General features: G+C 36.9%; 1 protein-coding gene across 3 annotated transcripts in view; it reads right to left on the bottom strand.

Moving 5' to 3' along the window:
• The window catches only part of abcc6.L (ATP binding cassette subfamily C member 6 L homeolog), a 60,560-nt gene that overhangs the window by 14,415 nt on the left and 33,084 nt on the right, over positions 1 to 13,061 (bottom strand). For all 3 annotated transcript variants that reach the window (XM_018236336.2, XM_018236337.2, XM_041577425.1), the window contains 12 exons: positions 12,747 to 12,878; positions 10,604 to 10,831; positions 9,365 to 9,542; positions 8,266 to 8,427; positions 6,166 to 6,258; positions 5,448 to 5,651; positions 3,178 to 3,324; positions 3,001 to 3,088; positions 2,552 to 2,618; positions 2,318 to 2,444; positions 834 to 1,010; positions 584 to 751 (listed from right to left, as the gene is read on the bottom strand). In XM_018236336.2, the coding sequence (XP_018091825.1) occupies positions 584 to 751; positions 834 to 1,010; positions 2,318 to 2,444; positions 2,552 to 2,618; positions 3,001 to 3,088; positions 3,178 to 3,324; positions 5,448 to 5,651; positions 6,166 to 6,258; positions 8,266 to 8,427; positions 9,365 to 9,542; positions 10,604 to 10,831; positions 12,747 to 12,878 (1,771 nt within the window). The remainder of the gene's footprint in view (positions 1 to 583; positions 752 to 833; positions 1,011 to 2,317; positions 2,445 to 2,551; positions 2,619 to 3,000; positions 3,089 to 3,177; positions 3,325 to 5,447; positions 5,652 to 6,165; positions 6,259 to 8,265; positions 8,428 to 9,364; positions 9,543 to 10,603; positions 10,832 to 12,746; positions 12,879 to 13,061) is intronic.

The raw sequence follows: 13,061 nt of genomic DNA, 5'->3' as shown, positions 1-13,061 counted from the left end.
GAGAAACTCTGTATTCTACTTTATGATTAGACAAGAATATGAAGGCCTACAGGGTTATTCTCAAGCATCTTGCCTGCTGTATTTTCCAGCACCCAAAAATACAGTATTAGTATGCCTAGAAAGAATCAGTGTGCTTTTTTTCTTCTCATAATTTTCTGAAGGGAACAAAAAGGCACTTCTCTTCCACTCACAATACAGACATGCAAATATACAAAAATAAATATTTAGCACACACAAGAAGTACTAAGTATTTGTTTACAAACAGAAATTATATTGGACACAAAGAATGCTAGTATACTTCGTTACGGTGGTATCTGTTTCCCCTGTATTTCAGTTGTGGTTATTAACACAAACCAATAGGGAATTACAGTCATATCTAGGCTGACAATAGTTCCAGAGTTCCACAGCATACAAGCACATTGGGGCTCCCTGAAAGTAGCCGCAAGTTGAAAGTATTATGTTTTACTCTGGAATTGTAGGGGGAAATGCTGCATTGTGGATTAAAAATCTGGTGACTTGCAGCCAAACTTGCATTATGGTTACAAATGAGCCACTTTGTGTACCTTTACATCTATAAACTTACTTTGTCCTTGAGCAAACCAGTGGGACCAACGACATGTTCAAACAGATGTTGTCCAACATGAGCATCCACTGCAGAGAGCGGATCATCCAGTAAGTAGACATCACAGTTCCTGTACACAGCTCGGGCAATGCTTATCCTCTGCTTCTGTCCCCCTGACAGGTTTATTCCCTAACAAAAGAAGAATTTGATGCAGGAGCAGCCTACTATAAAGGTACAACCATGTCTTTAAGAAAATGTACTTGTTTCTTACCTTTTCTCCAATTTCTGTGTTTTCACCTCCTGATAAAATCTTTAGATCTGGCAGCAATGCACAAGCTTGAACAACTTGATCATACCAACATTTTTCCATTTTCCTTCCAAAGAGGACATTTTCCTTGAATGTTGCATTAGGAATCCAGGTTTGTTGTGGGACATAGGCTATAGAACCCTGGCACATGTAAAGAAATGGTGAAGTATATATACAATATAATAAAGGTAGCTCATACAGGTCATAACTGCCTGTAATAGATTATAATGTGTATGTGTACAAACTGTACAGTTATATACATTGACAAAATGGATTTGGCCAAATCCTTACTGTAAGATTTGTGGTTCGGCCTTATCTAGAAAATAGAGGTTTGGTGTATCCCTAATTTATAAAGGTTTGTAAATGGGTGGATACAGATAGGTCTGTATATGGTACATGCATTTATATTTTTATTTCTATGTATACCGTATATACTCGAGTATAAGCCGTCCCGAGTTTTAGCCGAGGTACCTAATTTTACCTCCAAAAACTGAGAAAGCTTATTGACTCGAGTATAAGCCTAGGGTGAGTAATGCAGCAGCTTCTGGTAAGTTTCAATCAAAAAATTGAGGGTTTCTGCTCCCATTGGAGATGCCGCGTCTTGTTTTTGGACGCCGGCGACTATTCTTGGACGGCGACCGTTTTTGCGCTTGACCCGAGTATAAGCCGAGGTAGCGTTTTTCAGCATATTTTGGGGGCTGAAAAACTCGGCTTATACTCGAGTATATACGGTAAATATGAGATCCGTTACCCAGAAAGCTCCAAATTACAGGAAATCTATCTCCCACAAAGTCAATTTTATACATATAACTCGTAAAAATGTTGGCTTTTTTTCCTGTAATAATAAAACATTAGCTTGATCTTGATGGTAACTAAGCTGCATCAATCCATATTGGTGACAGAACAATCCTATTGGGTTTCATGTTAAAATGATTGTACTTATGGTGATCCAAATTCCAGAAAGATTTCTTATCTGGAAAAAGCCAGGTCCCCAACAATCTGGATAATAGATTCTATATCTGTACATGCACTGGACTCATTTGGCGGGGTTGAACTTTTCAACCCAAATGAATTATGTAACTAGAAACCCTGAAAAACATTGCAGCCAACATAAATGATCCTGGAACAAACCCATAAATAAAACCTAATATAAATATAGTGCTGCTTAATTTATTACAGTGCTGACATGGTTGCCATAACGTACGAGTCCCAACAAAGACTGACATAGCAATGTGGCTCCTGGTAAAGGTCACCAAATATTTGGCAATAGCCATACATAACATTTTATTTTATGTAACGTCAAGTTAAGTTGCAGCCAAACAGAGCAGAAGACACGTCTCCCTCTTTAGATAAACAGTTGTAAGGCCAGCTTCCATTTGAAAAAGGATATACAAATGTTATTCCCACTGCAGCAAGTAATCTATTTGTATAAGCAATGGCCATTTTACCTTCAGAGTCACCTGCCCTTCTACCTTCTCCATCTCTCCTAGCAATGCTGAAAGTAGGGAGGTCTTCCCGCATCCAACTTGGCCAACAACCGCTACAAGGGAGCCCTGCGGGATGCTTATGTTGATGCTATAAAGAATAAAGTGAATGGGAAAGATAAAGAACAGAACACAACATAAGATAGGAGGTGTGATTGATGCAGTCTTGTACATTTTTAGAAAATTATATTTTCCTACTTTTGAAGACAAGGTGGCTCTGAAGAAGACCAGGTGAAAGTACCATGTCTGATGGTTATGGTATGTTCTAAGATGCAAAAAATAAACATAGATAGATAGATTGATAGCAACACAGAGAAGGAAATATCCTCATCTAAATTTATTAGCACATCTGACAACATTCAAAGTTGTCACAGGAGTTTTCCATCTTGGATTTTGTTAGGAGTGTCTGTGACACACATGCTCAGTGTGCATTGAGCAGCTGTTGGTAAACTCAGCTTAGGGGTTGTTGCAAATCAAACTAAAGTGTGAATCGCTTAATGATACTGTGCCACACATAGGCATAAATGTGGTAGGGATACTGTACATTATCAGGTATGAACCCAGCACAGAAAACAAAATGTATCAGGTGTGCACTCATCTTGCTGATATGGTATCAAATAAGACACAGTTTTATGTCAGATACTTACTACTTAAGGAATCGTCAGTGTTAACACTTTCTGGCTCCAGTTCTTCTGCAGAGAAATACTTCACCATACGTTTCAGTGAAACAGAGGACTTGACAAACACAAACAATGTCAAGATTAATAAAAATGAATATGTTAAACACCACACACTTATTTATGCTGTAATGGTATGTTTAGTACCTGTACAAAAAGGGTGATAGCCATCGGGAACATGCGTAGGGGGATCCGGAGAATATTAAGTAAAATGATGGTGACAAATGCTTTCTCTGCATCCAGAACATTCTTCTCATCTATTGACAGGAAAACTCCAAACATGGTCAGGGACACCTATACATCCACATATAAAAAAGGAATTATTTTCTTATGTAGAACTGTATTCAACCACGTATTTCTGATCATAAGAAAAAGAGGGCAAATTGGCTGCTCTTTTAAAATAGTTTTCACGCTTTAATGGCATTTCCTACCAAAATGTACTAAGACAAGCAAGTTGCCTGGTTTAACATAGTCATTACAAAATGAAAAGAGTTTATCACTCTATGAAAACAGCCATCGGTCGCACATATGTTTTGTTATTTTTGATAAAGATGTTGTTCATCTTTGAGTTAACTTTTAGTATGACGTAGAGAGTGATATTCTGAGACAATTTGCAATTTGCTTTCATTATTTATTATTTGTGGTTTTTTAGTTATTTCGTTTTAAATTGGGCAGCTCTCCAGTTTGCAATGTTAAGCAATCTGGTTGCTAGGCTCCAAATTTCCCTCTCCTATTCATATTCCAAATTTCCCTCTCAAATTTCCCTCTCCTATTCATATTCCAGTCTCTCATTCAATTTATGGTTATAAATTGAATGAGAGACTGGAATATGAATAGGAGAGGGCCTAAATAGATAGATCAATAATAAACTGTAGCAATAACAAAACATTTGTAGCCTTACGGAACCTCTGTTTTTAGATAGGGTCAGTGACCCCTTTTTGAAACCTGCAAAGAGGCAAATAATTAAAAAACTATAAAATAAATAAATAATGAAGACCAACTGAAAAGTTGCTTAGATTTAGCCATTCTATTACATACTAAAAGTTATTCTAAAGGTGAACCACCACTTCCAAATCCAAATGATACAATATATGTATAGCTCACATTTCTTTATTATCCCCAGTAGGTGGCACAATATTTCTATCACACTCGCTTTCTGTTCTAATGCTATTTAATGACATTGCCATGCACATAACAGGTTACTGGTAAAGCACTGCTGTTTACAGTAAATAGATTACATTCCACTACAGTACTTTCTTTAAAGCTATGGCATATGGGGTGCTTTTGAATGCCCAAACATACGTTGCATAAGCACCCAAAACAGTTCTGCATGCAACTGCCCTTAGTTATTGGGAGTGTTTTGTAAGTGTTAATAATAGGTTGTACTCTATGAAACTGTATGTATACAGGTGCTCTGTACCTTTTTCGTGTACCATCTGCTTCAAGCTTGATAGCAAAGTGGGGGGGATAGTATTGTCTATAATCTAGGAATTTGTTATTTAGGGTTAAATATACATGAGTAGGGTGTGGAGAGGTGCACAAGACAAACTGATCGACTGGAGCTCTGCCCATTCTGTACAGTAGTGCTCTAGTCAATCAATGGCAAGCATGTTGTGCATAACAGTCACTCTCCTAATCCACCAAAGAATGCAGATATTCAACAAAGACATATCCAATTTTCTATGCTTCTCCTTTTCCTTGAGAGTGGACTTTCATGTTGTGTTTTATATAAGGATGCACTGAATCCAGTACTCAATTTGGGACTTGGCAAGAATTCATCCTTTTTCAGCAGGATTTGGATTCAGCCGAATCCAAATGCCTGCCGAATCAAATCCTAAAAATCATGGGGCATTTTGTCACACAAAGTTAAAAAAAATGTAATCGCCCTATTATCGTGCAGTGTTCTCCTCCCCTTCCTTGCCCTAATTTACATATGCAAATTAGGGTTCGGATTTGTTTCAGTATTCCGTAAATGTTTCATGAAGGATTCAGGATTCGGGCGATTTCCAATTTAGTGGATTCAGTGCATAGTTTTATAATATATATATATGTATGTATATATATATATATATATATGTATATATATATATATATATGTATATATATATATATATATATATATATATATATATGTATATATATATATATATATGTATATATATATATATATATATATATATATATACATACATATACATATATATATATATACACATATATATATATATCTATATATATATATATATATATATATATATATATACATATATATATATATATATATATATATATGTAACTGCTTCTCCCTTAATCCTCAATAGGATGTGTGAGATTACAAGAAACTTTGAAAATAATTCAAGATACTGATTTGTATCGTTTATCTGAAAATAATTATTCATAGGTTCTTCTCAATTTACCCAAAATGGGGAAGCAACGAATACAGCCAGCGCTCCAGACAACAGCAGGGCACCCGTTTTCACAGCTTTCAACTCCTGTAGTCTGAATTCTGTGACTTTCTTCATGAAAGCATTTTCCCAGGCATAGAGCTTCAGAACTTTAATTCCTTGGAGGATCTCTGAAATAATCTTTATTCGGCCATCTTTCTGCTTCATTTGTTGTTCCTTTATGCCATAAAAATAAGCAAGTGGATTTAGTTTACATTCCCAAGTCTCTGTGAAAATGTTATTGATCTTAAAGAGACAGGCAGTATCAATGATTAAAAAGAGTGGCAGAAAAAAGGCCATCCTGCATCTTCTACCCCATATTTGATCAACTGTCACTTTGAATTTGGGGCAGATTTTGCCCAGAAAATCTGCCTTATGAGCACATTGACAGGCAGATCACATTCCTGCCATATCACAGAGGACAGATGCAGGGTGGATCAGCCTTTTCTCCTTAGGTGTTTTTATACTAGCAGAAAGATCAGTGGGTGTGCCAAAGGCCTAAAGGCCATGCTAAACTGCCCAAAAGGAAATGGAACTGCTACTTTAGTGTCAGATAAAATAGAGAAGGATTTCTTTGCCAGATTTACATAACACAGCTAGAAAAGGACAGATTGAGTAATTACTGCAAAGCACTAGGACTACAAAGCATAAATTGTTATTGAAATATCAAATGCATAATTATTCTCTTTACCTGAACTCTTTTAATTATCACTCCAAAAGCGGTCATAAATGGGAGGTTCAATATGAACACAGCCACACCAGCAAGAACTGCTATGCCCAGAGTCTGAAATAAAAGGGAGAAATGTTACTGCAGTACAGTACATGTGCATTTGAATTATGCAAGACAAAAATAACCCCAATTATTGGATTACATAACCGGCTATTATAAAAAGGACTGCATAAGCAATGTTGCATACAAATGAGAACTGATTATAACCAGGTATAATAAAAGCTACTACTGGACAAAACTAGTCGGTACATCCAAATTAAACATGCAGATAAAACATTTCTTAATCAGGGCACCTACATGATGTTATCTGTGTAATCAGCTTGGTAAAGTGCCACTCTTGCTGAAGAAATCAAGCAAATAATGCTTTTGAAGTTGTATATTAAAAAAGAAAACATGTTTTTCCTGCCCTACTTTATAACACATACGCACCAGAATTCTCTCTTTTCCAGGAACACAAAATTTTGGTACATTGTATATGTATTTTTCTTTCTAAATGGATGATCATAAATCAGTCATAGTTATCCCCATGAATAATTTAGTATCCCTGGATATGAATAAAATATCTGAAATCTGTGAATTTCCGTAGAGACTGTAAAGCGAATTGTACACAAAGCAATCAGGTTGGACATTTGAATTCTGTACTCTCTGCCGGAACTGAACTTGCTGACAATGCAATTGCTACAAGTATAAAACACATTAATGATTGTTAATAGTCAAAATCACATATATTTGCTGAACTGTGAAGATAGCTACCCTAAGGGACAGTGATATCTAAAGGAACATATGTAATATACTGTTGTTCTGCACTTTTAAAATTGGTGTGTTTGCTTCAGATAGTTTATATAAACAAGCTGCTTTGTGGCCATGGGGGCAGCTATTCAAAGCTGAAAATGAGAAAAGGCACATTCATATTTTGGTGTTACTGTTCCTTTAAGTGCTCTGCTTAGGCAAAACATTTCATTTAACTTGAGAGCAAAAGCAATAATTCTTCCCCAAATCATCTCCAATCATACCGAGAAAGACAAATATACTGTACTTAATGACATTTACTTCATACATTCCAGGAAATATCTATAGTGTGAAATACATTCCTGTGAGCTTTATATTCATTGCAAACTAGTAATAAACCAAGCAAGTAAATATTACCATTGTATCATTTTGACATCTAAAGGCACAAATGAAGTTTAGACGGAATGAATGGGTGAAAATCCTAACGCACACTTAGTTCTATGGTTCTCTGTGTACATGCTATGTAGCCACATCCTCAACGAGATCAGATCACACTTATTAGACTGCTGGCAGTGCCAATGTACAGCTGCATTTAAGGCAATAACACAAAAGTAGGGCTATGCAATACATCACGGGCAGTCAGCCTGAGATTTATGGTATTTTCGTAGAAACCAAGGAAACAAAACCAGAAGAAAATTATGGGGCAAATTCACTATGCGCCGAAGCGCCTAACGCTAGCGTCAATTCGCTAGCGTTGGGCATTTTCATTACTTCGCAAATTCACTAACGGATGCTGGCGTAACTTCGCTAGTGTAACTTCGCACCCTTACGCCTGGCGAATTTGCGCAATGGACTCATGGCGCAACGGATTCATGGCAACTTAACTATACAGGGGGCACATGTTTAGGGCAAAATAAAAAATGTATTTGATGTTTTGAAGGTTTCCCAGGCATTTGTAGTGCTGCTACATATTCCTCCATTGAAATTTGAATTTGGCGCCGTATGCAAATTAACCATCGCTAGCGTAACTTCGCTTCGCTTAGCGAATCAACGCTAGTGCAACTTCGAAACCTTACGCTACCCCTGAGCGCAACTTCGGATTTTAGTGAATTTGCGGAGCGCTGGCGAAACTACGCCTAGCGAAGTGTGGCGAAGTTACGCCTGGCGCATCTACGAATCTTAGTCAATTTCCCACTATGTGTTTCTAAGAGGAATTACAAAAAATGTGCAAAGCATTGTGAGAAAATGAAGGGAAGTGGACTACTGCTACAAGTAGATACATGAAGTGGTGACCAAAAATTAAGGAATAGCAAAGAGCAGAAGAAAAATTACCTGCCACAAGAAGTACATAGCCACAATGATTGTAACAGGTGCAGACCACATATAATTTACACATGTTGACAAGTCCATGAGCTTCTGCACATCTGTAGAGATCAGGTTTACAATCTCCCCAGCAGAAGACTCCTTCCGTCCAGCACTAGAGATTACCAAAGCCTGTTCAAAGAAGCACATGGTCAGAAACCAAAAAAAAAAACAAACAAAACCTAATATACATGCACCTTAATAAATACCCTCACACCTGGAGCAATATGCAAAGGAATGTCCAGAGATCCATAGACAAAGCACAATACCCCCTGCACACTCTAAACTTGTTGCTTTATTTTGCATTTGGATTTCACTATTTTGTCAATATAGGCTGGGAGAATTTGGGAAGATTATTTCAAAAATACTCTTTCCAGGCTCCACCAAGGGCAGATCATCCTCAAAAGCTTCTAGCACTTCAAAATTTTGAAGGCCTGCTAATGAGATAATGAGAGAGAAAGGGAACACACCAACTCAGGCTCCAAGTTTGCCTGAACTTCTGCAGGCCAGGGATGAAGCTCTGGGCAGGAGGAGGAATCACTTTTAACATTTTAGGGGGTTATTTATTAAAGGTTGAGTTGTGTTTTCTCAAAAATTCGAGTTTTTCTAAATTAGTTTTTCGGCAAATAAACTTGAATTTTTCGAGCTTTATTATGCCCGAAGCTGCTAAAAGTCTGACTCCAAAAATACTCCAGCTAAAACCTCAAATTTATATAAAAGTGAGTGGCAGAGGTCCCTTTAACAATTTGAAGATGTTTTTTGCCTTCATGATTTTCAGGTGTTTAACACTGGTTTGTGATCGAAAATAGATTCAAGTTTTTCACACTTGGATTTTTTCATAAATAAGCAAACATTCGAGTTTGTTTTAAATGTGAGTTTATTTGAGGTAGAAAATGTCTCACAAACTCCACCTTTAATAAATAGCCCCCTAAGTGTTCTTTCTCCATCTCTTAATCACCCAATAGAGGCAAGAGAATCAACCTGAGGATCCAAACCCCAGTAAAGATATAATATGCCAAAATATTACACACTGGGATCATTTACTAGCACAATAGAATTTACATATCACCTTTTTATAGACAGTGCCCACAATGGCTGCCCTGAGCCGCATCCCAATGACATAGCAAATATAATCGTGCTGGTGAAGGAAAAGAGACTGAAAGCATGGACAAATGAACAGGAGAACGGCAACTAGAAAGCCTTGCCATGATGGGGCAGAAGGATCCTTTAGCAAGTTCAACAGTAACCTGGTAAAAAATAAACAAACAGAAGCGAATTATTAAGTGTTCGTGGAACTTTTGCATAAACTTAATGCTGAATTGATTTAATCCAACAGACAGGTATAAACATGCTTTCAAATTAATCATGCAATGCATCCACCAATGGCTCACTTCTTGAATGCCTGCTTCCAGCGATAGCTAATAGCTTCCGCACACACACCCGGCCCATGAAACAAATATACATGCATGTGAGTGTACCCTAATCCACCTACAATGCCCTTTCATCTCTTTGTTTACATGTTATCCCCCCACTGATCACATCTGATGCCTATTGCCTTCTACTGCTCCTTTAACAAGTTTGTCTGCTCTAAGAGATGGAAATTTCCGAACTTCTTAACATGAATTAACTTGCATCCTTAACTTGGATTATATTAAACACAGAACATTGGGAGAGCACCAATTCATTCTGTCTGCAAAACGAACAGTGAGGTAAATTGTTTTTTTTTCTTTTACCTTTTTTTAACATTACTAGCAGCTTTTCCAGTCTAGTATAATTTGGTAGACTACCAATACAATGTCACAGAAAATATAAATAGCATTAAGAACACATGAGATTTACAGTTAGTTGGCTGCCACTAGGGAATAGGGAATGATTTAGAGAAAAGTGGTTATTAGCAAAGTGATCAAAGCAATAGGAATAGGGTTTTTGGGTTTTGTGACTCTCCCAGCTCATCTGTTGCATTGGTGATGTTTTAGAGTCCCTCTAAAACATTACTACCAGTAACAGCTCCTTAGCATTCCACTCCAATATAATTTCTCATACAAGATGAATCAATACACTACATTCTTTCACACCTATCATATTGCTCTAACATAAGATCAAGGTCACATTTTTTAAGCGTAAGGTGAGGTTCTGCAGCCGTGACCCGACATAATAAAATATTTAATACAAGAACACAGAAATCTCAGTCAAACATAGGAAATGTATAATTAGGAATGTGACTCTTCACCTTTATGCAGGGAACACAACTTTATGGCTTAGCATGGCTTTACTCTGTATATATTTGACTGACAATCTGTGTAAATACCTTACTAGCAGAGGGCTTATAAAGAGGAAAGCAGTGTAAAATGTCATCAGTAAAGCTGACAAGAGGAAATATGGGCCAAAGGATCGCATGATGGCTTTCATTAAGGTTTTTTGGCTTAGTTGAATGTGCTGATTTTTCAGAAGGAGTTCTATTTCACTCTTCTCTGTCTGGGATATCCACATATCATTATCCGTGGTTGATGGAGAGAATCTTGTTGGCTCCTCTAACCTGTCAATACATGAATGTAAACATAATGTTGATAATGTTGTCTATAAACTATTTGCAGGCTTATAAACACTGCTGTTTATTTTGCAGTGGGTAAAATGATAGTTCACCAGAAATAAAGACTTTTTCCAATTACTTTCTATTTTCTATTGAGTGACCGTTTCTCTAATATTGAAGTGTAAGTCACATTTTTCACCTTTCTAAAGCAGCTCTAGGTGGGGTTGTCGACTCTGCAAACTGTTCTAAATTGATACATTTCTTATCATTGTCTCTGCTGAGCAGAATCCCTAAGTTTTTATTAAAGGGGTAGTTCACCTTCAAGTTAACTTTTAGTATGGCCAATTCTAAGCAACTTTTTCATTTGGTCTTCATTATTATTTTGAATAGTTTTTGAATGATCCTCCTTCTTCTTCTGACTCTTTACAGCTTTTGAAATGGGAGTCACTGACCCTGTCTTAAAACAAATGCTCTGTAAGTCTACAAATATATTGTTATTGCTACTTTTTATGACTCATCTTTCTATTCAGACCCTCCGCTATTAATATTCCATATTCTCATTCAAATCAATGCATGGTTGCAAGGGCAATTTGGATCCTAGCAACCAGACTGCTGAAATTGCAAACTGTAGAGCTGCTGAATAAAAAGCTAAATAACTCAAAAACCACAAATAATTAAAAAATGAAAACCAATTGCAAATTGTCTCAGAATATCACTCTCTACATCAGGGATCCCCAACCTTTAGAACCCGTGAGCAACATTCAGAAGTAAAAGGAGTTGAGGAGCAACACAAGCATGAAAAGATGTTCCTGGGGTGCCAACCAAGGATTGTGATTGGCCATTTAGTAGCCCCCTATGATTGTCAACCTACATTGAGACTCTGTTTGCCAGGAATTCAAAAATTAGCACCAGCTTTGAGGCCACTGAGAGCAACATCAAAGAGGTTGGAGAGCAACATGTTGCTCACGAGCTACTGGTTGGGGATCACTGCTCTACATCATACTAAATGTTAATTCAAGGGTAAACAACCCCTTTGTTAGGCAGCTGTTATAATTGATACAATAGTTGCTAATACTCCAGAGATGCTGCTGAGAAATGTAGCAACTAAATATTGCAAAATTGTAACAGTTCAGAATCTGCACCTGAATTACTGAGCTACCTTAGATTTTGCTGAAATAAGTGTATTTTTGCTGCAAACATTGAACTCTGGGAAACAGTTTAAAATGAGTAATGGCAATGGGTGTGGAGAATTTTCATCATCAAGTCATGCCAATCTGCTTCTTAGCTAACCAAATAACACACTTCACCAGTAATTCAAAGTTTCCTATTGGTAAATAGATGTAAAGCAATTTCATTTGAACATCATTATAGGTACAGGACCTGCAGAGGTGGAAACTTGTTAACCAGTCTGAGTTTAATAGGCAAGAAAAAAATGTACCTTTTCCCCTACTGACTGGGGAATCAGCAAACTGCTTATTATAGAAAAGATAACTAAGTAACAGAGTGTGGTATTTACAAGAAATTTGGCATAGTTGTTACTATTCGCAGAGATAACCATTAACAGCAAAACTGACCTGAGAAGAGTGCAAAGGATAACCTGATATCAACTTACATGATATATACAGAGAAAATGATCTAGATATAGTATCTATGTGCAACTCATTGCCCAAAGTGCCATCAAGACTATGTGTAAACAGCATGACTAATAAAAGGTTTTAAACTTTTTCTGACATTAAAGGGTTATGTAATAAAAGGCACTAAGTTTGCCCAGGAGCAATAATCTATAGCAACCAATCAGAAGGAAGAATTTATTGGTCACCTGTTTAAAAGCAAAGATCCTTAATGGCTGCTATGGGTTACTGCTCCTGGGCAAACTTAGTGCCTTTTATTGAATATGGCAATAAAGTCAATAAGTACTTACAGATTTGCCTTTTTACATTCTTTCTGTACTCCTTTTGAGAATGAGGTAAGAATTTCTTCAGCTGTGTCGGATTTCCTCAAGGACCATACATCTTCATCCTTCAGAGGTTGTCTGTAGCCTCTAAACATTATTCTTTAGGAAACAGGCAAAAATTGGTTTATGAATTAAAAGTTTATACAACACTTGTCTTCCGTGGTTCACAACGTTCTTTATAGGTTTTACCGAAATCAAGACAACCATCTTAGGAACACTAGTAGGCCAGTGTAACAATTTTCATGGTTGAGGAAACAACCCACAATCATGGGGAAAAAAACC

This window comes from Xenopus laevis, chromosome 9_10L (assembly GCF_017654675.1).
Source record: "Xenopus laevis strain J_2021 chromosome 9_10L, Xenopus_laevis_v10.1, whole genome shotgun sequence".
Classification (NCBI taxonomy): domain Eukaryota; kingdom Metazoa; phylum Chordata; class Amphibia; order Anura; family Pipidae; genus Xenopus; species Xenopus laevis.
The sequence above is the reverse complement of the archived record's forward strand: the minus strand, read 5'-3'. Positions and strand labels throughout refer to the sequence as shown.